Raw genomic sequence first — 18,426 nt, forward strand, 5'->3', positions numbered from 1 at the left:
ACAGAAAGGCCCCCATATTCGGAAGGCAGATCCTGCCTGTCCTGGCAGATCTATCCGCTTTGCGAGGAACTGCTGGGGGTTTTTTTTTGTTGTTGTTTTGTTTTAGCTTGTCTGTTTTCTTCATGTATAAATAAAGATTATGAAAGGGCATTTGATGGGCATAAAATTCCTAATTAGATCGAACAGTTTTGCCTTCTGCCTGGGATAGGAAGAAATGGACAACCAAGTTCCTGGCAGCTCCCCTAGCCAAGATGGGAAGGGACTATGTTGGAGCGCCAGGCTGGCGTCAGGGCGCCTGCCGAGAGAGCGTGTGTAGCGGGCACATTGTCCAGCCCTGGGCATGCTTTGCTGTGGCTGGGATGGTAATCTCCGCCTTGTGAGAATGCAATTTTCGGGTGTTGGTCAGTAGTTCCTAGATTTGAACAGGACTTTAGCAGACTAGAGTCAAAAGTTGGGGTTTTTTTCTTGCTTTCCTCATCCCCACCCCCACCCCCATGCTTAAAAACAGACAACCCTGTGGAAAGGTAATGTAATGTTTAACCCTCAGGCTTCCCCGGCACAGGCATCCCGCAGCCTGAGCAGTTAGAGGCGCTGGGCTTTTAACCTGACAATGATGTTGTATTTGAACAGCTGCGTAAAGGTTTAAAAGGTCTGTCTCATTGCCACCGCGGAGTTTTTAAAAGGGGTTATTGTTTGGGCGAGGGCACTTTGAGGGGACAGGCGAAGCTGTCCCAAGGCCGAAAATAATGTCCAACCCCTGTTTTTCCACCAGGCCAGCAGAGATTCCTTTTGGGGAGGGATTGACAAAAGGTTTGTTGGAAAAGGTTTTTTGTGAAGGAGCAAACAAGCAACTAGGTCCCCCAGAATGCTGATGCGCTTTAATTAGCATCGGGCTCCAAAGAAATGTTCTCCTGAGGCGGAAACCCAATTGACCCACAAGTTCAGTCTCTGGGCCTGAAATCCAAGGCCATCCCATAACAGAGCAATGTGGGGAAAAGAAAACACGGATGCCTTCCGGGTTAGAGAACTGGTTCCCCATCAGAGTTAGCGGGGCCCTTTTCTTCCCTTGTAGGTAGTGAAGGGGATCCGAAAGCGGAGGATGGCTCCAGCGCCCTGGCCAGGCCAGGGCAAGCCTTTGGAAATCAAGGTTAAAGATCCCCACTGCTGCCCTGAGGCTGGGGCTTCCAAAGGGTTGCTTACCCGCCTGCAACTAGAGAACGAGGGAGGAAGTTGTTGAACTTTCTCATAAAACTCTGAGTTTCCCTGGTGGTGATGGTGGTTGTTCTTTAATGAGCTCAACCACAATCCCAGACCAAATCCTCTTTATGGAACATTCCCTCACCAAAGGAAACAGAAGGCTAAGGTTCTTCACCCACCTCCTTTTTTTTCTCCCTCCCCTTACCCAAGCAAAACCATGTCAAATAATTTTAGGAATTGCCCAAAACTATAAAACTCGACTTCTGACAAAACTATAGCTTTTAATATTTGACGATTTGTGTTAAAACAAAAATTGACCTTCTTGGTTAGTAGCGAGGGGGAAAAATCAATAGTATAATTTTCAATAATTCATAAAGCGAACACCATTATGCTAAATCCTAACTATTAATCTTATCCTTTACAAAGTCACGATTGATTTGTTAATAAAATATCTTCCCGTGTGTGGCAACGGTGGGTATAACTCTTTAAAAACCTTCAGAAGCAAGAAAATTACCAAGTAGCCCAAGAATGTAGATGAGAATTTTATTGATCGCCCTGATTCTTCTTAATATGTATTAATAAATTCCACAACCTTTTGTACCTTGCACTTGTCAGAAACCAATGCTTTTACAAAATCCATAAAAGGAAAACATTTTTCTTTGCAGAACCAAATGACACTTTTGCATCATCTCTCTCTCCTGTTTGGCCCAGGCAGTTTTCTAAAACTTCTAGTCTGAGGACGAGAGTTTTCCTTTCTTTGGGGAAACAAAACAAAACAAAACGAAACTATTTTCTTTCTCTCTTCCTCCTTCTTTGCCATCTATTATCAGGGTTTGTGGGGAGGGAAACCTCGCTTTCGTTCTCCCGCTGGAAACCCGAGGGACGATTTCTCGAATAACGAACTACTCCGCCGAGGGATTGTCTCCAGCCTGAAAGCTCCCAGCGTCGGTCCGCAAAGGTCGGGGTGTGGTTCCTCTGAGAGCCCAAGGCTCGGGCAGCCTATCTGGGAGCGAAGGGCCGTGGAGTCCGGCACGGCAGGCCGAAGGAGAGGACAGCGCCGGGCCGAGCGGGTCCTCGGGGCTCGGGGCCGGCCAGCTGCGTGGCCTCTTGGCCCTCGCGGCCCTTCTTGCCTCTGCTTCCCAGGATACCTTGGCCGTGTCTTTGCGCGGGAGCTCTTTCCTATGGACCCCCGGGGTGGGATGTCTCAAAGCCCGGGAAATCAACTCACCTTCCCAGACTGCCCTGGACAAAATTAACCAGCCTGGGACCCCACCCCCGCCCGGGCCCCGGCACTCTGGCACTCTTGGGAGCGTTCTGCCTGGGTGTGTGCGTGGAATGCTTCTATGTGCTGGCGCCACTGCGCTCCGGCTTCCCTCCCCGCGTATCCTCCCAAGGCCCCTCCGGCCGAGCCTTTTCTTCCGCCTGCGTGGCGCAGAGGCCAGAGTGGGGGGACGCGAATGGGACCGGCGGTCTGAGCGAGCCCTGGGTAGGCTGGCGGGCGGCGGAGTGCTGGGCCGGTTGTCTCCAGCGCGCACTATCTCCGGCGCATAGTAGATGTCGCTGTTGTCCGTGCTTACGCGGCCGGCCGGCCCTGCTCTGGAGCACGTGACCTGCGAGGAGGCTGCGGCTCAAGGCCATTTTCAAATCTCATTGGCTTAGTTGTCATGTGGTCGGCAGAGGCATCCACAATTACACGGGGAATGTTTTCCTAGAGATGTCAGCCTACAAAGGACACAATCTCTCTTCTTCAAATTCCTCCCCAAAATGTCCTTTCCCAACAGCTCTCCTGCTGCTAATACTTTTTTAGTAGATTCCTTGATCAGTGCCTGCAGGAGTGACAGTTTTTATTCGAGCAGCGCCAGCATGTACATGCCACCACCTAGCGCAGACATGGGGACCTATGGAATGCAAACCTGTGGACTGCTCCCGTCTCTGGCCAAAAGAGAAGTGAACCACCAAAATATGGGTATGAATGTGCATCCTTATATACCTCAAGTAGACAGTTGGACAGACCCGAACAGATCTTGTCGAATAGAGCAACCTGTTACACAGCAAGTCCCCACCTGCTCCTTCACCACCAACATTAAGGAAGAATCCAATTGCTGCATGTATTCTGATAAGCGCAACAAACTCATTTCTGCCGAGGTCCCTTCGTACCAGAGGCTGGTCCCTGAGTCCTGTCCCGTTGAGAACCCCGAGGTTCCTGTCCCTGGATATTTTAGACTGAGTCAGACCTACGCCACCGGGAAAACCCAAGAGTACAATAACAGCCCCGAAGGCAGCTCCACAGTCATGCTCCAGCTCAACCCTCGCGGCGCGGCCAAGCCGCAGCTTTCGGCCGCCCAGCTGCAGATGGAAAAGAAGATGAACGAGCCCGCGAGTGGCCAGGAGCCCACCAAAGTCTCCCAGGTGGAGAGTCCCGAGGCCAAGGGCGGCCTTCCGGAAGAGAGGAGCTGCTTGGCTGAAGTCTCCGTGTCCAGTCCTGAAGTACAGGAGAAGGAAAGCAAAGGTCGGTATGAGCAGAGTTGCCACCCTCGCGGGGCGCGCAGCCCGGGAACCTGGCAAAGAGGGAGCACCTGGGTGCCCAGCGCAGAGCCGGGGCTGCTCAGTCGGGCCCAACTGGCAGGTGCAGCTCCTCCCAGCTCTTAGATGGGGCAATATCAGTCCCAAGATCGTCCCTGCTTCTTCCTTGCTGCCCTGGCCCTCCTTTCTAGTCCTGGCCCCACGCTGATGGAGCCTGGACAGAGGAAGGGCTTGCTGGGTTTATTTTTCCTGAGCTAGGATCTGAAATGCAACAAAAGAGTGCAAATGACCTGCGGCTCATAAACATGGCCCCAGAACCCCCTTTCTCCTGCTCAGATATGCGGTCCCAGTTTGCCTTTCACCCAGTGATGATTTTAAGGTGGTCTAAGGCACTGTGTTTGTGTTTAAGTGTATGCACCCCGCATCCTGCGAGCTTGGGGGCGGCAAAGGGAACAAGATGGCTTGTCTGTTTGGTGTTTGGGCGGGAGGACAGGGCTCCTAGCCTCTGTGAGCTAGGAGGTAACCTTGGCTTTGTCTGGGGAAAACTGCCGCGGGCTTTACAATTCATTTGCAAGAGGGGCAAAGGCGGAAGGGGAGAGAATAGAATCTGCATGGCCCACCTGGCAGAGCCAGCCTTAGGGCTGGGCTGGGGCAAAAAGCCAGGGGCTCTGGTTTTTTTTCAGAAGGAACCCTGCCCTTGAGCCTCTCTGCCAGTGCCCAGGGGTGGACCACAATAAGGAGCTGCATTTCTGGGGCAACGTTTTTGTGTGGGGGCAAGAAGGCATGAGAATTCAGGAAATTCTGAGGGATTCAAAAATGCTCAGGCAGGGTGGAGAAGGAGTATTCCATTCCTCCGTTATGTTTTGAAAGAGAATGGGCACCTATCAACCTGGCTGTGGGGCTCCCCGCGTGCCTAGGAGAAGTGAGGAGGAAGTGGCAGACTTGGCGACCTGAGGCAACAGCGGGGTTGGTAGGCTTGTCCAGGCTGTGGCTTGCTTCTTCCACTCCAGCCCTGTTATGAACCGATCATTTAGAATGTTGCTGGGGAGACCCTGAAAGTTTACTATTGTATGATTGTTTGGTGCAGGTCAGAAAGTTGAGAGAGAGAACCCTGACACAGAGGGCAATGTACCCGCCCATCGTGTCATTTGGGGCATTTAAACTAGTCTGACATCAATTACAAATCCCTTCCAGGGCCCACTTCATGTGAGTAATGTTTAATGCCAGTATTTCCCAAATCGGCCTGGCTGCCAGCGGGGTCATGGCCAAGGGTACATTTGAACAGACTAAGAGAAAAAAAAAAATTCTTGATTTTTTTCTTCTTCTCCCTTTAATTTTGTTAGAGGAAATCAAGTCTGATACTCCAACCAGCAATTGGCTCACTGCAAAGAGTGGCAGAAAGAAGAGGTGCCCTTACACTAAGCACCAAACGCTGGAATTAGAAAAAGAGTTCTTGTTCAATATGTACCTCACCCGCGAGCGCCGCCTAGAGATCAGTAAGAGCGTTAACCTCACCGACAGGCAGGTCAAGATTTGGTTTCAAAACCGCCGAATGAAACTCAAGAAGATGAGCCGAGAGAACCGGATCCGAGAACTGACCGCCAACCTCACCTTCTCTTAGGTCCGAGGCCCGTGGGAGGCCAGGATCAGAAAGGGGGCATGGAGTTCCAGGGCCGAGTGCTGGAGGACTGGGAAGGCGGAAACAAAACCTTCATTGCTCTTTGTTTTTTGTTTTGTTTTGTTTTGTTTTCCTGCTAGAATGTGACTTTGGGGTCATTCTGTTCGTGCTGCAAGTGATCTGTAATCCCTATGAGTATATATATATTAAAAAACTAGCACGTGTAATTTATTATTTTTTCATCGTAATGCAGGGTAACAGTTACTGCGCATTTTTATTTGGGTCTTAACTTATTGGAACTGTAGAGCATCCATCAGTCCATTCATCCATCCAGCAATGTGACTTTTTCATGTTTTTCCTAACACAAAAGGTCTGTGTGTGGTTAGTCCATGAGCCCATGGCGTTTTGAATACATCAGTACTTAAGAGTACTTAAATTACATATATATTTAAAAAAGATTAAGAAAACCCACAAGCTTTGGGGGGAGGGGGACTAAAAAGCACATTACAATGTATCTTTTCACAAATGAATTTAGCAATTGTCCTTGATGAGATGGAATATTGATGACTTATGCCTTGTAGCCTTTCCCTTGTGGTGCATCTGTGGTTTGGTAGAGTATAACAGCAACCTGTCCTTTCTGTGCATGTTCTGGTCGCATGTATAATGCAATAAACTCTGGAAATGAGTCCGCTCCCTCTGCTTTTTAAAATGAAAATTTGTTATGGTGGAAATGAAAACATTTGGTGCGATTACCTCCCTGTTAAACTGCTTGTTTGGGCAGTTGGGGGTGGCATGTATAGAGAGCAGGGAAAGGATGTGGAAGAGAGAAGCTGGAGGAGGCCTAGGGTCCTACAATTTGGCAATGGAGGAGGGAGGAATGATAATCCAGCCTGGGTTTGCTGTTTCCATCGTTGGGAAGACGGGGAATCCTCTCTCCCTCACCCCACAGTGACTGAATTCAATTCTCAGTGGGTGTGAGTTTCCCTCTAGCTTGAGCCTGGAAAGTAAGTAAGCCTGTGCCCAAGATGCTTTTACTCAAAGCTCCCCACTTGTGTGTCTTTTCTCTTTGGTTTTGGTTGTGTTATTTTTAATGCTTTCAGTGGGGTCTTGGCAATTCTGACTGGCGTGCCATCATCAGTGGCTGGGCTGAAACCGGTCTTGCCCACCTGGAAGGTGCCGTGCCTCCACTGCAGGACCAAGAACAAGCAGCATCTTAGCAATGCGTCGATCCAATTCTGCACCCCATTCCCTCATTCTCACCCCTATCCCAAGTGCAAGACAGCCAGGCCACAGCAAAGCAAAGGATGGGTGAGTTTTCCCATCCCACTTTGTCCTAGTTTCTTTGTGGAGGGATATTATGCTCAGTCATTATCTTTTAGTGGTCCACATGAAAATTTCTTTAAAGAAAGAAAAGATTCCCCCCAGTAAATCCTCCCTCTATTTAATTACAAAATACTGGCTGGAGCCACTGTATCTGAGAGGTAAGAGAATGTACAAAAGGTGACTGAAAGAGAATTTGCAAATGAACATGACATCCCATTAAGTCCAATGTTCCAGCTGCCGCCATGGCTTGGAAAAGTCCCGCTTTCGCCAGTAGACATACTGGAGAATCCTCAGCCCAAGAGAGTCCCGACTTCTGCCAGGGAGAAGAAAGGAGAAGCCTTGAGGGGAGTTGCTGACAGAATTCGTTACCCCAGGTTGTGCTGCAGTTTCAGAGGGTCTCCAACAGCTTCAAGCAGCTTCGGAAAACAAGTTCTTTTCTTCCCCCCTCCCTCTTTCCCTAAAAACAATATATTTAAGGGCTCTAAACATTAGAGCCCTCACCTAGGGGATCTTTGGTGGACTCCGTATTTATTCAGAGTTTTAAACTTTCTCCTCACAACCAAGAAGCTTCCCCAGTTACAAGTCAGAACCCTTTTAGGGGAGCTATTTCCTAGGGGTGGGAGAGAGCAGAGTCCGGATGAATGCCAGGTTGGGAACCCTGGAGTCAATTTGCCCCAGATCTCAATTGGTTGGGCAGGAGGAGGGCAATTTTAACTTTTCCGTTTCCCCTACGATGTGGGGAGCACCATTAGTTGTTGACAGAGGGCCATGTCTCGGAGGAAAACTGTGCACAGGCAAAGTCAGCTTCTCTGGAACAAAATCAGAAAGCCATTGGCAAAGACAATCAATGAGGCCATAAGTAGCCATTTCCCCCCTTTTTTTCCGGGCCTCGAGGTGGGCTGGGAGACCTCGAAGGGCGCGCTGGGCAACTTGTAGAGCAAGGAATATATCCTCTGCCGCCTGCACCCGGCTGCTTTTGTTTCGGCTCCCAGCCGGGCTTCCGAGGCTTTGTACCATGGATTTGGGAGTGACAATGGGCACTTCCCTCAGATTCAAGGCTGTCAAGCCTTACCTCTGGAGGCCAAAAAAAAAAAAAGAAAGAAAGAAAGAAAAGAAGAAGAAGAAGAAGAAGAAGAAGAAGAAAAAGAAGAAGAAGAAGAATTCGGAAGAGTGGCCTCAGGACCAGACCATTTTAAAGACATCCCCGGCAGACATCCACTTGAGGCCTCCAAGTGGGAACCACGCGAAAGAGGCCCTGCCTCGTGAGATGCCGGTTCCCGCGGCCTCCTGGAGGCATGGTCGGGCGCCGGGCAGCCGGCGATGGCGGGCGGGAGCGGGTCTTGCGCTAGCATTTGGGTTCTGCCCTATGGCATGTTCTCTTCCAGAGCCTTTGCAGCAGCCCTGAAGAAGACAAGGCACTCTGACCGCCACAGTCCACACAGTGCCGATTCGTCTCCTTGCCGGCCTTTCGGAGGGCAGACAGAAGGCTCGGCCGTGGCCGCCAGCGCGCCCAGCTCGCGGGCCAGGCCACCCCAGCTCACCCATCGGGCCATGGCGTGTGCTCAGCCTCACGTCGGGGGTGTGTGTGGCTGCGCGAAGGTGTGTGTGTGGTAGGGGGAGGGGGCCCTCCGAGCTGCTCCATCCGTCCGTTTTATTAGGGACACATTAATCTATAATCAAATACACCTCATAAAATTTTTATTGAAAGGCATAATATCATTACAGAGGTCTTCCACCTGTTTTAAACAACACGACAAGCTGTGAGAGCGTGTGTGTGGGTATGTGTAGGGAGGGGCTGAGTTTGGGTAAGGAGAGAGGCACAGGGAAAACTCCCCTCGGGCGCCAGGGGCCGCCTCTGAAGGCTGTTCAGCCTCGGGCTGCAACGACCATGCGTGCCCATGGCTGCTCCGGACTCTGGCCAAGGGCTCGGTGTGTCCAGGACACGCGGCTGGTAGCTCGGACGGAGCCCAGGAGCTGGGGAGGCATCGCCGGGACGGGACTGAAAGACCGAGGGCGGCAAGAGGAGGCTAACAAATAGTCCCCAGCGCCTCCTCCGGCCGCAGTCAGGCGTGTGGTCCCAGTAGCCGCCGGGCTGGCCGAGCTTGGCTGGGCCAAGTCCGGCGCACGGGCCGGGGCCCGCGGGCTCTAATTGCGGCGCTTATGTTGATGATGATTTTTTTTTTAATCACAGCAGCCCCCAGTTTAGCGGACTGATTTACTCCCGGTATTGGTAAATATGATCACGTGGGCCGCGCGACCAATGGTGGAGGCTGCAGCCTGCGAACTAGTCGGCGGCTAGGGCGCCGGCGGGGAGCGGCGCCGCGGCGGGCAGTGTAACCTTGGGTGGGAGCGCACGGCGCCTCAAAATGTCCTCCAGTGGCACCCTGAGCAACTACTACGTGGACTCGCTCATAGGCCATGAAGGCGACGAGGTGTTCGCCGCGCGCTTCGGACCGCCCGGGCCCGGCGCTCAGGGCAGGCCCGCAGGTGTGGCCGACAGCCCGGCTGCCGCCGCCGCCGAGTTTGCCTCTTGTAGTTTTGCCCCCAAATCGGCCGTGTTCTCCGCCTCGTGGTCCGCGGTGCCTGCCCAGCCCCCGGCGGCGGCTACGATGAGCGGCCTCTACCACCCGTACGTGCCCCCGCCAACCCTGGCCGCCGCCGCCTCCGAGCCCGGCCGCTACGTGCGCTCCTGGATGGAACCGCTGCCCGGCTTCCCGGGCGGCGCGGGCGGCGGCGGCAGCGGAGGCGGCGGTGGCCCCGGCCCTGGTCCCAGCCCCGGCCCCAGCGGCCCACCCAACAGGCGCCACTACGGGATTAAGCCTGAAACCGGAGCGGCCCCGACCCCTGCCGCCGCCGCCGCCACCTCCTCCTCCACTTCTTCGTCTTCCTCCTCCAAACAGACTGAGTGCTCTTCGGCCCGGGAGTCCCAGGGGAGCGGCGACCCCGAGTTCTCGTGCAACTCGTTCCTACAGGACAAGGCGGCAGCAGCGGCCGGGGGAACCCGGCCCGGGGCAGGGATTGGGGCCGGGGCCGGGGCAGGAGGTTCATCGGAGCCCTCGGCTTGCAACGACCACCCGAGCCCGGGCTGCCCGCTGAAGGAGGAGGAGAAGCAGCATCCACAGCCGCCGCAGCAGCAACTTGACCCAAGTAAGTGCAAAAGAAATTGCCCCCTGATTTATTGCTGAAACCTGTAAGGCTCCAATGTGCAAAACTGATAGTTTTACTAACCTATAAAAACGTCTAGCCGCCTATCCTAGCCTAGGCGAGCAACACGCATCCATAAAAAAGCTTCCCATAACCACCTACCCTGGGTGCGCGGTTTGTACGGCAAACAGAGCGCGGGCATTAAGGCTTTTTATGATAATTCCCCTAAGTTGTGAAAAGCGACCATCCTTGGTAAAATTAATTTAACGACCTCTCTCCTCCACCCTGTCGTCTCTCCCTACCTTCCCTCCGCCCTTCGTTCCCCTTCTCCAAACCCCCCTCTTCATAGACAACCCCGCTGCAAACTGGATCCACGCTCGCTCTACCCGGAAAAAGCGCTGTCCCTACACCAAATACCAGACGCTGGAGCTGGAGAAGGAATTCCTCTTCAACATGTACCTCACCCGCGACCGGCGCTACGAGGTGGCAAGGATTCTAAACCTCACAGAGAGACAAGTCAAAATCTGGTTCCAGAATCGTAGGATGAAAATGAAAAAGATGAGCAAAGAGAAATGCCCCAAAGGAGACTGACCCGTCACAGCACCGGCGGGACCGCTCTGTTTTGCAAAGGCAGTGCGGTATTTTCTTTGTGGGTGCTTGATTTCCAGAAACTCTCCAGCGATTCAGACATTTCACCCCTTTTTTAAGTAGAAGTGACTGTGTGGTTGGTCTCTGTGAGGTATTTGGGGTACTCTGTATTTGCTCATTATGTGTTGGAGAAACCAAGTGGCTTTGGGGTTTTGCCCTGCCCCGCACCCCCCCTTTCCTGCCCCGTTGGTTCCTTAGGAAATGCTGTATTTTGTTGAGTGCACGCTGGCTTGAGCAGCCCTCTCCTTTGTAAATGTCCTCCATGTTTCTGAAAAATGCTGTAGTTTAGCCCTTAGCGCTGCTCAAGCAGGGGCCACACGAGTCCCACTTCCGAGAATAAAGGCAGAGCGACGACAGAGTGGAGGTCCGAAGAAGCCCGGCCGGGTGGTCCAACGGTTATGAAAGCCCCCTTTCCTCAGGGAGCCGCGGAGTCCTCGACTGAGACCTGGAAGGAAGCCGAAAGAGGAGCCCAGGACCTCCGGTGGGGCGGGGTGGGAGGGTTAGTCTCAGTGCACTGGAGGAACCACTGTCTCTGGGAGGGCTCGGCTCCCGTGGGCGGCCGCGGGTGTAGGCCCTCCCGGTTCCTGCCTGAGGACCAGTTGTAAATGTTACCGCTTCCTACCAATAAATGCTGACCTGATGAAATGGAGCCCAGATACTGGCCCTGAACGCTGTGTGTTGCTTTCTCTGTCTCTGTGCAAAATACCACCCTCACGGGATGTTTCCCCCATGCCTAGGAGGGAGACACTGGTGAAAATCGGGCCCTTCCACCAGTGAAGTCTCTCTGATGTGCCTGGAAGCCTCCCTTTGTGTGGGCAGACCCAGCTTAGAGCACAGCACCTGGGTGGCCCTTGGTGGCTCATCCCTCCCCTAGTTTGCTTCCAGCACTTGCAGGAGCTCTGTACCCTGGACTCAGAGTCAGCCTCGAATTAGTGCCCAGAGGAGTCTTGGGGCCCCTGAAGCCACGCAACCCTCTTGCTGGGGCTTTGTCACACTGTACCCCACGTCTCCCTGTGCTCTTGGAGTCCCAGTCATTGACAATGCCCCCCCCCCCCCGGCCCCCAACAAAGGAAAGCCCAACTCTGCACTCTGGAGCACCTACTCCAGCTCGGCAGGGCTGGCTGGCTCCGGGGAGGGCTGAGCCGGTCAGGCTGTGAGCTTTCGCTCCAATCCACTGGAACCCCAAAGTGACCTTAGTAGAACAAAATGGTCAAGGCTCTCTTCGGTAGCTACCTCTACCCCACCGCCTCCTCCCCCAACCCAGTTTCTGTGCGCGTTTAGCTCTCAGCGTAGTCCTCTGAGGGCCGCATTCAGAGGCTAAAATGAAGGTCATTGTAAGTGAGGGTTCGGGCCCAGCACAGCTTTTGCAGGCCCGAGAGGCTGCGGCGCCGGGCGGCCTGGGCTGGGCGGAAGGCGGGGGCGATGGCAGAGTTTGGGGGGTTTCTGATGAAAGAGGGGACTTGAAGGAAAAGCAAAGGGGGGCTGGGAGGGAAAGCCAAGGCCCAGATCCGGCAGAAGGTGCTGCATACCCCCGCCCCTACGGCCAACTCGATACCTAGGGCTCTTTGAAAACAGGAAGAGCCAAGGTGTCATAAAGTCATCCAGCCGGCGAGACGTCTGGAGGTAATGAGTTTACGACAAGCCCGGCGCTTCGCTTTGAAACCGTCTCATTTTGATGTTTGTGTTTGTAGGAGGAAAGGAAAAATGCAGACAAAAACTGGGTCTTAAAATCTGGACAATAAAATATAAACAGGACTGCGTTGGACGAAGAAAGCAGGGGCTTGGGAGCCCCCGGTGAGGTGTGAGCACCTAGGAAATAAAAATGAGGGTGTGTGGGTAGGAAGGCGGAGATGGTGTATTTCTGATTTTTAAAATGGTCTAGGTATTAGAATTATACTACGGTGGGTGGCTCTTTATAATATTTGACTATGGCCGCGGTCTAGCTTGTTCTTTTTTGTTTGTTTTTAAAGTAGCCTTTTATTCAAGGGTAGGAGAGTTAGTGATCTTGGGTCATTCATTTACTGAGGCCCAGGGTCTCACAGACCTATGGTCGTTGGGTGAAAAAATGAAATTGCTTAGTTGCCTTTTTACAAAAATATTTGGCCCTCCACTCCAAACTTCGCAATGAAAATATTGGAAATCATATCTATTTGCTTATAGAAAATGTTACTGCTGAGTTGGAGGAAAGCATTTTTGAAAAATGAGAAAAAAGATTAACCTCTCAGGAAACACCTAAGCTGATTAAAGTCTTTCCTTTTTAAAAAATTTCAGGCGGGATGCTTAATTCATTTTATTATGTGACTTTTGATATAAATTTAAAATCTCATTTATTGTGCATACACGTTCCAGTGAACACAGGCCCAACAAGGCCTTTCCAGACAATGACTCAGAGATCTTGCAAAAAGTTTTAAATTTGTTTCTTCCATTGCCCAGCAAAATGGGCCTGAAGCATTAAAATGACAATTAAAATAGCAAATGCTCATGACAATGCTAAGGGTAACAACTTTAAAAACAATAACAGAATTAACTTCTATATTTTCTTAGATTTTGAAGTGCTTGAAAAAATCCTGTTGCAGTTGATATTTAGAAAGTTGGGATTTTGGTTAAATGTAGCCCATCCTATAATTGTGAGTGATTACAGAATGAGGACCTATAGTGTCTGGCAAAAGAAGGGCTGGAAACTTTTGAAAAAAGGCACTACTGGAAACTCTTGGGTCTACAAAAATACTTGACATTTAGGAGCCCCTGTTTGTTGCAATTGATTTGTTGATAATCAAAAGGAGGAAGCATTATTAGCCTCAGCGATCCAAGCCGAAAAAAGGGAAGTTAAACTCCGTCGGCTTGAGGTGGCATTTGGCCACTAGAGAGCGCCGTTGCTCCACTTTGTGATCTCGTAAAACTGGAATTCCGGGGAAGGAAGGTTTTGATTAAAAATATTTACAATTTTATTTTTAATTCCAAATTAGGATAAATTTAAAACAAAAAAAACAATGTGCACTACTAAATTCTGCAGCCGTGTTTTTAGGGGTAAAATTTTGGCTTAGTCAGGATTTCAGGAAATTTGGACTATGGCACAGCTGAAACTATAAACATTATGGTGAGTTAATGCATTCTCTCAAAACAGAAGCATGTAAAAGCATGGATCTTTATTTACGAAGTTAATCGTGCTCCTTTCCCATTCAGATTATAAACAAAATGCTTGAAGGAAAAACTGTTTTTTTCCCCAAGAGGAAATGTCGTGTTATAATGTTTTCTTAATTAGGCCAGAATGTGTAGAAATGAATTTTGTAATATTTGTGTTTCTTTTTCACCCCCCTGGAATCACATAGTTCTAGAAGATGCCTTGCACATTTCTGAGATCTGGGCTTGCTCTTCTTTTCCCCATTCCATTCCCAAACCCACCACTCTTATCGAGTATTTAAACACACAAATGCACGCACACCAAATAGTGAAATTAAAAAGACACAATCACAAAGTTAGCTCCAGGGCTTTGTTGAAAATAATACTTTCAATTGGGTATTTGCAAGGTTGAAATACAAATCGTTAATTCTCAGAATCTGTTCGTTAGCCCTAGGATTTAAAGGAAGTTTTACCTGTCGATAACCGACAGAAAACAAACACAAACCCCTACCCTCCAGCCTCGCCCCACCCCAACAAAAGTCTCCTGCACTCTCCTAGTTTAAAAACTAAAGCAGGACTTTATCATCTGGAGATTTATTAGCAATCCGTTTACCTTAACCATTTCCAGCCATTCCCTGTAAAAACAATTGAAAGAGTCTTAGACATTGTCTTGTTACGGCTTTCCATCTAGACTTTATTTTCTACATTTGCAAAATATGATATTCAGTCCATCAGGACTGACCTCAGGATGGCACTCACAGGTTGGGGCAACCCATAAGGAATGGGGGGTATTTGAAATCACTGGCCTGCTGCGTCTTTGGGGGACATCTGGGCTTTTTAGAGATTTGCAATTGGCGTGAAAAGCCGGCGTGGTGTTTCAGCATTAGCGGGAGCGTCCCCCATGGGCTCAAGGCGAGTTTTCCAGGTTGGTTCCCAAAGCCGATGGGCCTGGTGCCCTTACAACAATGGATTATCCCATAGGAAAAGCGGTTTGGTCACCCAAAGAACCCACGAAAAAGGCCGACTAGGTGAGGGAACGCTCACTCAACAGAGACCTATCACATTAATTAGACATTAAAACGGGAGTAAAAAGGGTTGGCAGTGGAGAATGTGGGGGAAAGGAGGAGGTTGGTGGTGTAACGCCAAGAGGCTTTAGAGCGAGCTTCACATTTTTCGATTCATATTTGACTTGCTCACATGACTCGGGACGTTTCTTTTCCTCATAACTCACAGCTAGGATGAGACTTCTCTTTCTTTTGGAGATACTAGTTAACGTTTAAAGCTGAGCACGGCGCCCGCTCTCGGCCGTAATTACACAGACTTGGCGAATGAACTGGAATCTTGAGCAGGAGATGGGCGCCGCCCGCAACTGCCTGGAACCGGCACGACCCGAACGCCGGCCCGGAGTCTCGAAGGGGGTGGGTTGGGGTGGGTTGAGGTGGGAATTCAGCGATGTCGGCCCCCCGTACTCCGCCCGGGGCCCCCGCCTGCCCTAGTCCGCTCCACACTGGGGCTAAGACCCGGGAGCCGTGCGTCCTACCCGAAGAAATACCACGCACCACAGCGTGAGTCCTCCTTCCCGCCTTGGAACATTTCTGTCCGCTTTAATGCCTCCCTCCCCGCATTCTTCAGCTTCCCCCCTGCGCTTGGTGCTGACGTCTATCAAGGGTGAAATGATGGAAACTGTATTCATGGGCATGATTTCCATTAAATATCAATTAACCTGGGAGCCTCAGCCAGGCGTGCAGTGCGTCAAGGGTAAATGTACATTTCATTTCCACAAGGCCCGATCGGCTGGAAAGGAAAGGCTTAGATTCGCTTTGATAATGCCAGGTTTTGGGGTCACCCGTGTGGCCTTTCATCAAACTACTTGGATAGGACCTAACTCAAAAAGTGCAGTCCGGTCCACCTATACTGCTTGCCCATGTTTCTTGAGCTGCGCCCGCGTGTCCAGAGGTGCAAAAGCCACGGCCAACTTCTGCGGGGCTGCTCCAGGGGCCGGGAGAGTCATTTACTCTGCAGCCTCCTGGGAGCCGCCTCCCCCCTACCCCAAGTGTAAGGTTCTCCCGCGCCCCAGCCTCGGCCCACATTCCCTCGGCCCTAAGGGCCACCGCAAGCCCTTGGCAGTGTGGCTTTATGGGCCCCCTTTAAGGCCGGCGGAGGCATCTGCTGGCCAGCGTGAGGCGTCTGTCTAGAGCAGCAGTGTCGCCTCCGCGCGGATCCCTCCGCGCGCTTATCTCGCCTCCATCTCGCTCGCTCTCTGCGCAGTGGCGTGGTGCGAAAATGCCTCGCCGGGACGTACCGGGGCGGCAGCCTCGGCGGCGGCGGCGGCGGGGGCGAGAGCGGTGGGAGGGGGACGCGCGGGGGGGGGGCAAGGTGAGAGGTGGCAGCAGGCAGAGGGTGTTTTTTTCTTTTCCCTCCAGAGCGGGGGGTTTGTAAACCAAGCCAAATAGTGTCCCCGTGGGCCGGGCGCACTTTTTTTCTTGTCCCAGTGCGCAGCGGGCCGCCTGGTGCCTGAAAGGAAACAGTGGAGGCAGAAGGGCAGGTCACCCGGGGCGTCGGCGATTATATTGCGTCCGAGCCGGCGCGCGCTGGGAGAGGCCGGGCGGGCGGTGAGAGCGGGGGCTGGGTGAGGCCCCGCGACCCGCAAGGGAGGCGGCGCGAGGCCGAGGCGGCGGGGGCTAGAGCCGGGCATGAGCGCCCAGTAGCTGAGCGCCCGCGGCTCTCCAGCCTCAGAGGCGACGCGCGGGCGGGCAGCAGGAGCAACGTAACCCCGCGGCTCCAGCGGCGCAAGCAGCCGCCCCAGAGGCCCCTGCGGCAGTGCAGCAGCGTAGAGGCGCCCTCCTTGCCTGCTTCGCGCCGCCCGGGGCCGCCGCCCCGATGAGCTCGTACTTCGTGAACCCGCTGTACTCCAAGTACAAGGCGGCGGCCGCGGCAGGCGAGGCCATCAATCCCACTTACTACGACTGTCACTTCGCGACTGAGGTCGGCGGCCGCCACGCCGCTGCCCTGCAGCTCTATGGCAACAGCACCGCCGGCTTCCCGCACGCGCCCCCGCTGGCGCACGCGCACCCGCACCCTTCGCCGCCGCCCGCCGGGCCGGGTTGCGGTGGTGGGGGCGGCCCGAGCCCCGGCCAGGACTACTTCCATCCCGGCGGGGGCAGCCCGGCCGCAGCCTACCAGCTCGTACCCCCTCCTCCTCCGCATCCTCCTCCTCCTCCGCAGCCTCCCCCCTGCGGCGGGATTGCCTGTCACGGGGAGCCCGCGAAGTTTTACGGATACGATAACTTACAGAGACAGCCGATTTTTACGACCCAGCAAGAGGCCGAGCTGGTACAATATCCTGACTGTAAATCGTCCAGTGGTAATATTGGCGAGGACCCAGACCACTTAAATCAGAGTTCGTCTCCTTCTCAAATGTTTCCCTGGATGAGACCACAAGGTTGGGATGCATATATATATATATGTATATGATTTTTTTTTTTAAAGCGGGGAGAGTGGGAGAAATCTGCTTTCATCTCACGTTCTAGCTTTAAGACTCCCTTTTCCTGTCCCTCTCTTTTTCTTTCTTTTGTAGCTACAGTGGCTCTTATTCATAAAGTAATACAGACTTTTTCCCTTAAAGTAGAAACCACGAAAAAACGATGGGGACAGAATAATTATGAAGACTTCCCTCTCTCTCTGGCCTGCCCATCCTATATATATCAGAGCTAAAGAAAGTTGTGTATATTTCATCCGTTAGACCCACTCCAGAAACCTCCAGCAACCTGCAGAGGCACCATTACATTTTTTAAAACATTTTCCCTTTTTTGTTCGTTTGTTTTCATCAGCAGCTCCTGGTCGAAGAAGAGGAAGACAAACCTACAGTCGTTTCCAAACCCTAGAGCTGGAAAAGGAGTTCCTTTTTAACCCTTATCTGACCAGAAAGAGAAGAATCGAGGTTTCCCACGCCCTAGCTCTCACTGAGAGACAGGTAAAAATCTGGTTCCAAAACAGGAGAATGAAATGGAAAAAGGAGAACAACAAGGACAAATTCCCGGTTTCCCGACAGGAGGTGAAGGATGGGGAAACTAAAAAGGAAGCCCAAGACCTGGAGGAAGACAGAACTGAAGGCCCGACGAATTAATTCTACCTTTAAAATTTTACCACAGACTATTAAATCTAATCATCAACATATGCTGGTGGACACCACCTATTTTCTTTGTTGGAAGGACTTTACTTGTATTTCAAGCTACCTTCATGTCACTGCTCTTGAGGTTTCTGCGCTTTGAGAGGGATTTGGGTGTTTAAAAAGTCTTTTATCGCATAGAAACAGACCTTGAGCTGTCCTGTGTAAGGGTAATATGATACTGACTTTATACCGAAATTTTTATAATGATAGGTTTTAATGTCTGAGTCTGAACTGGTGATTTGCCTCAACAACGTAAACTTCCTAATGATTAGCACTAAATAATTGCATATAAAATGCTTTATTAATCAAACAAGTGCACTTGAACGTTTAAAATCTTTTCTTTATGGTGAGTAAATTAAAAGAAGTCTATTAATTTTTTAAAATTATGCCTGCAGAATATTTACTTTATTTGATTAAAATGTATTATTTATGTATTTTCTTTCTGCTTTTATAATAATGGTTCAGGTGCCTTTTGTTTACTCCTAAGAGGTTTCTTTATTTTGTAGTATCTCTGGGAAAAGTCTGGGCCAAATATTTGAAAAGCACATTTAACTGAAGAGTGTAATGTGTAGTCCTGGCTCTGCAGCTTCCTTAAACTTGGGGGAAATGTTGGGCCAGTGATAGAAGTTTCAGGGCAATGTCAAAGTTGACATTTAATAATTTTTCTACAGTCTACACAAAT

At 51.4% G+C, this 18,426-nt stretch overlaps 3 protein-coding genes across 4 annotated transcripts; all 3 read left to right on the top strand.

Annotated features, from left to right (window-relative positions):
• Positions 1–2,946: 2,946 nt before the first annotated feature.
• HOXD10 (homeobox D10) lies at positions 2,947–5,341 on the top strand. Its single transcript, XM_054562337.1, has 2 exons — positions 2,947–3,706; positions 5,064–5,341. Exons 1-2 carry the CDS (start codon positions 2,962–2,964, stop codon positions 5,339–5,341), a joined length of 1,023 nt encoding a protein of 340 aa, XP_054418312.1. The 5' UTR covers positions 2,947–2,961.
• Positions 5,342–8,921: 3,580 nt separating this feature from the next.
• HOXD9 (homeobox D9) lies at positions 8,922–10,396 on the top strand. The gene is given in 3 exon segments (XM_054562354.1): positions 8,922–8,980; positions 8,982–9,808; positions 10,155–10,396. Coding segments are annotated over 3 exon segments (1,128 nt in total).
• Positions 10,397–16,294: 5,898 nt separating this feature from the next.
• HOXD8 (homeobox D8) lies at positions 16,295–17,720 on the top strand. 2 transcript variants are annotated; one of them, XM_054562303.1, is made up of 2 exons: positions 16,295–17,015; positions 17,404–17,720. In XM_054562303.1, exons 1-2 carry the CDS (start codon positions 16,454–16,456, stop codon positions 17,697–17,699), a joined length of 858 nt encoding a protein of 285 aa, XP_054418278.1. In that variant the 5' UTR covers positions 16,295–16,453; the 3' UTR covers positions 17,700–17,720. The 2 variants fall into 2 exon arrangements, with proteins under 2 accessions (XP_054418278.1, XP_054418279.1); XM_054562304.1 differs by having other exon boundaries at positions 17,407–17,720.
• Positions 17,721–18,426: the final 706 nt, after the last annotated feature.

This window comes from Pteronotus mesoamericanus, unplaced genomic scaffold, assembly GCF_021234165.1.
Source record: "Pteronotus mesoamericanus isolate MK-2021 breed Mesoamerican mustached bat unplaced genomic scaffold, CSHL_Meso_final scaffold_651, whole genome shotgun sequence".
In the NCBI taxonomy this organism is placed as follows: Eukaryota; Metazoa; Chordata; class Mammalia; order Chiroptera; family Mormoopidae; genus Pteronotus; species Pteronotus mesoamericanus.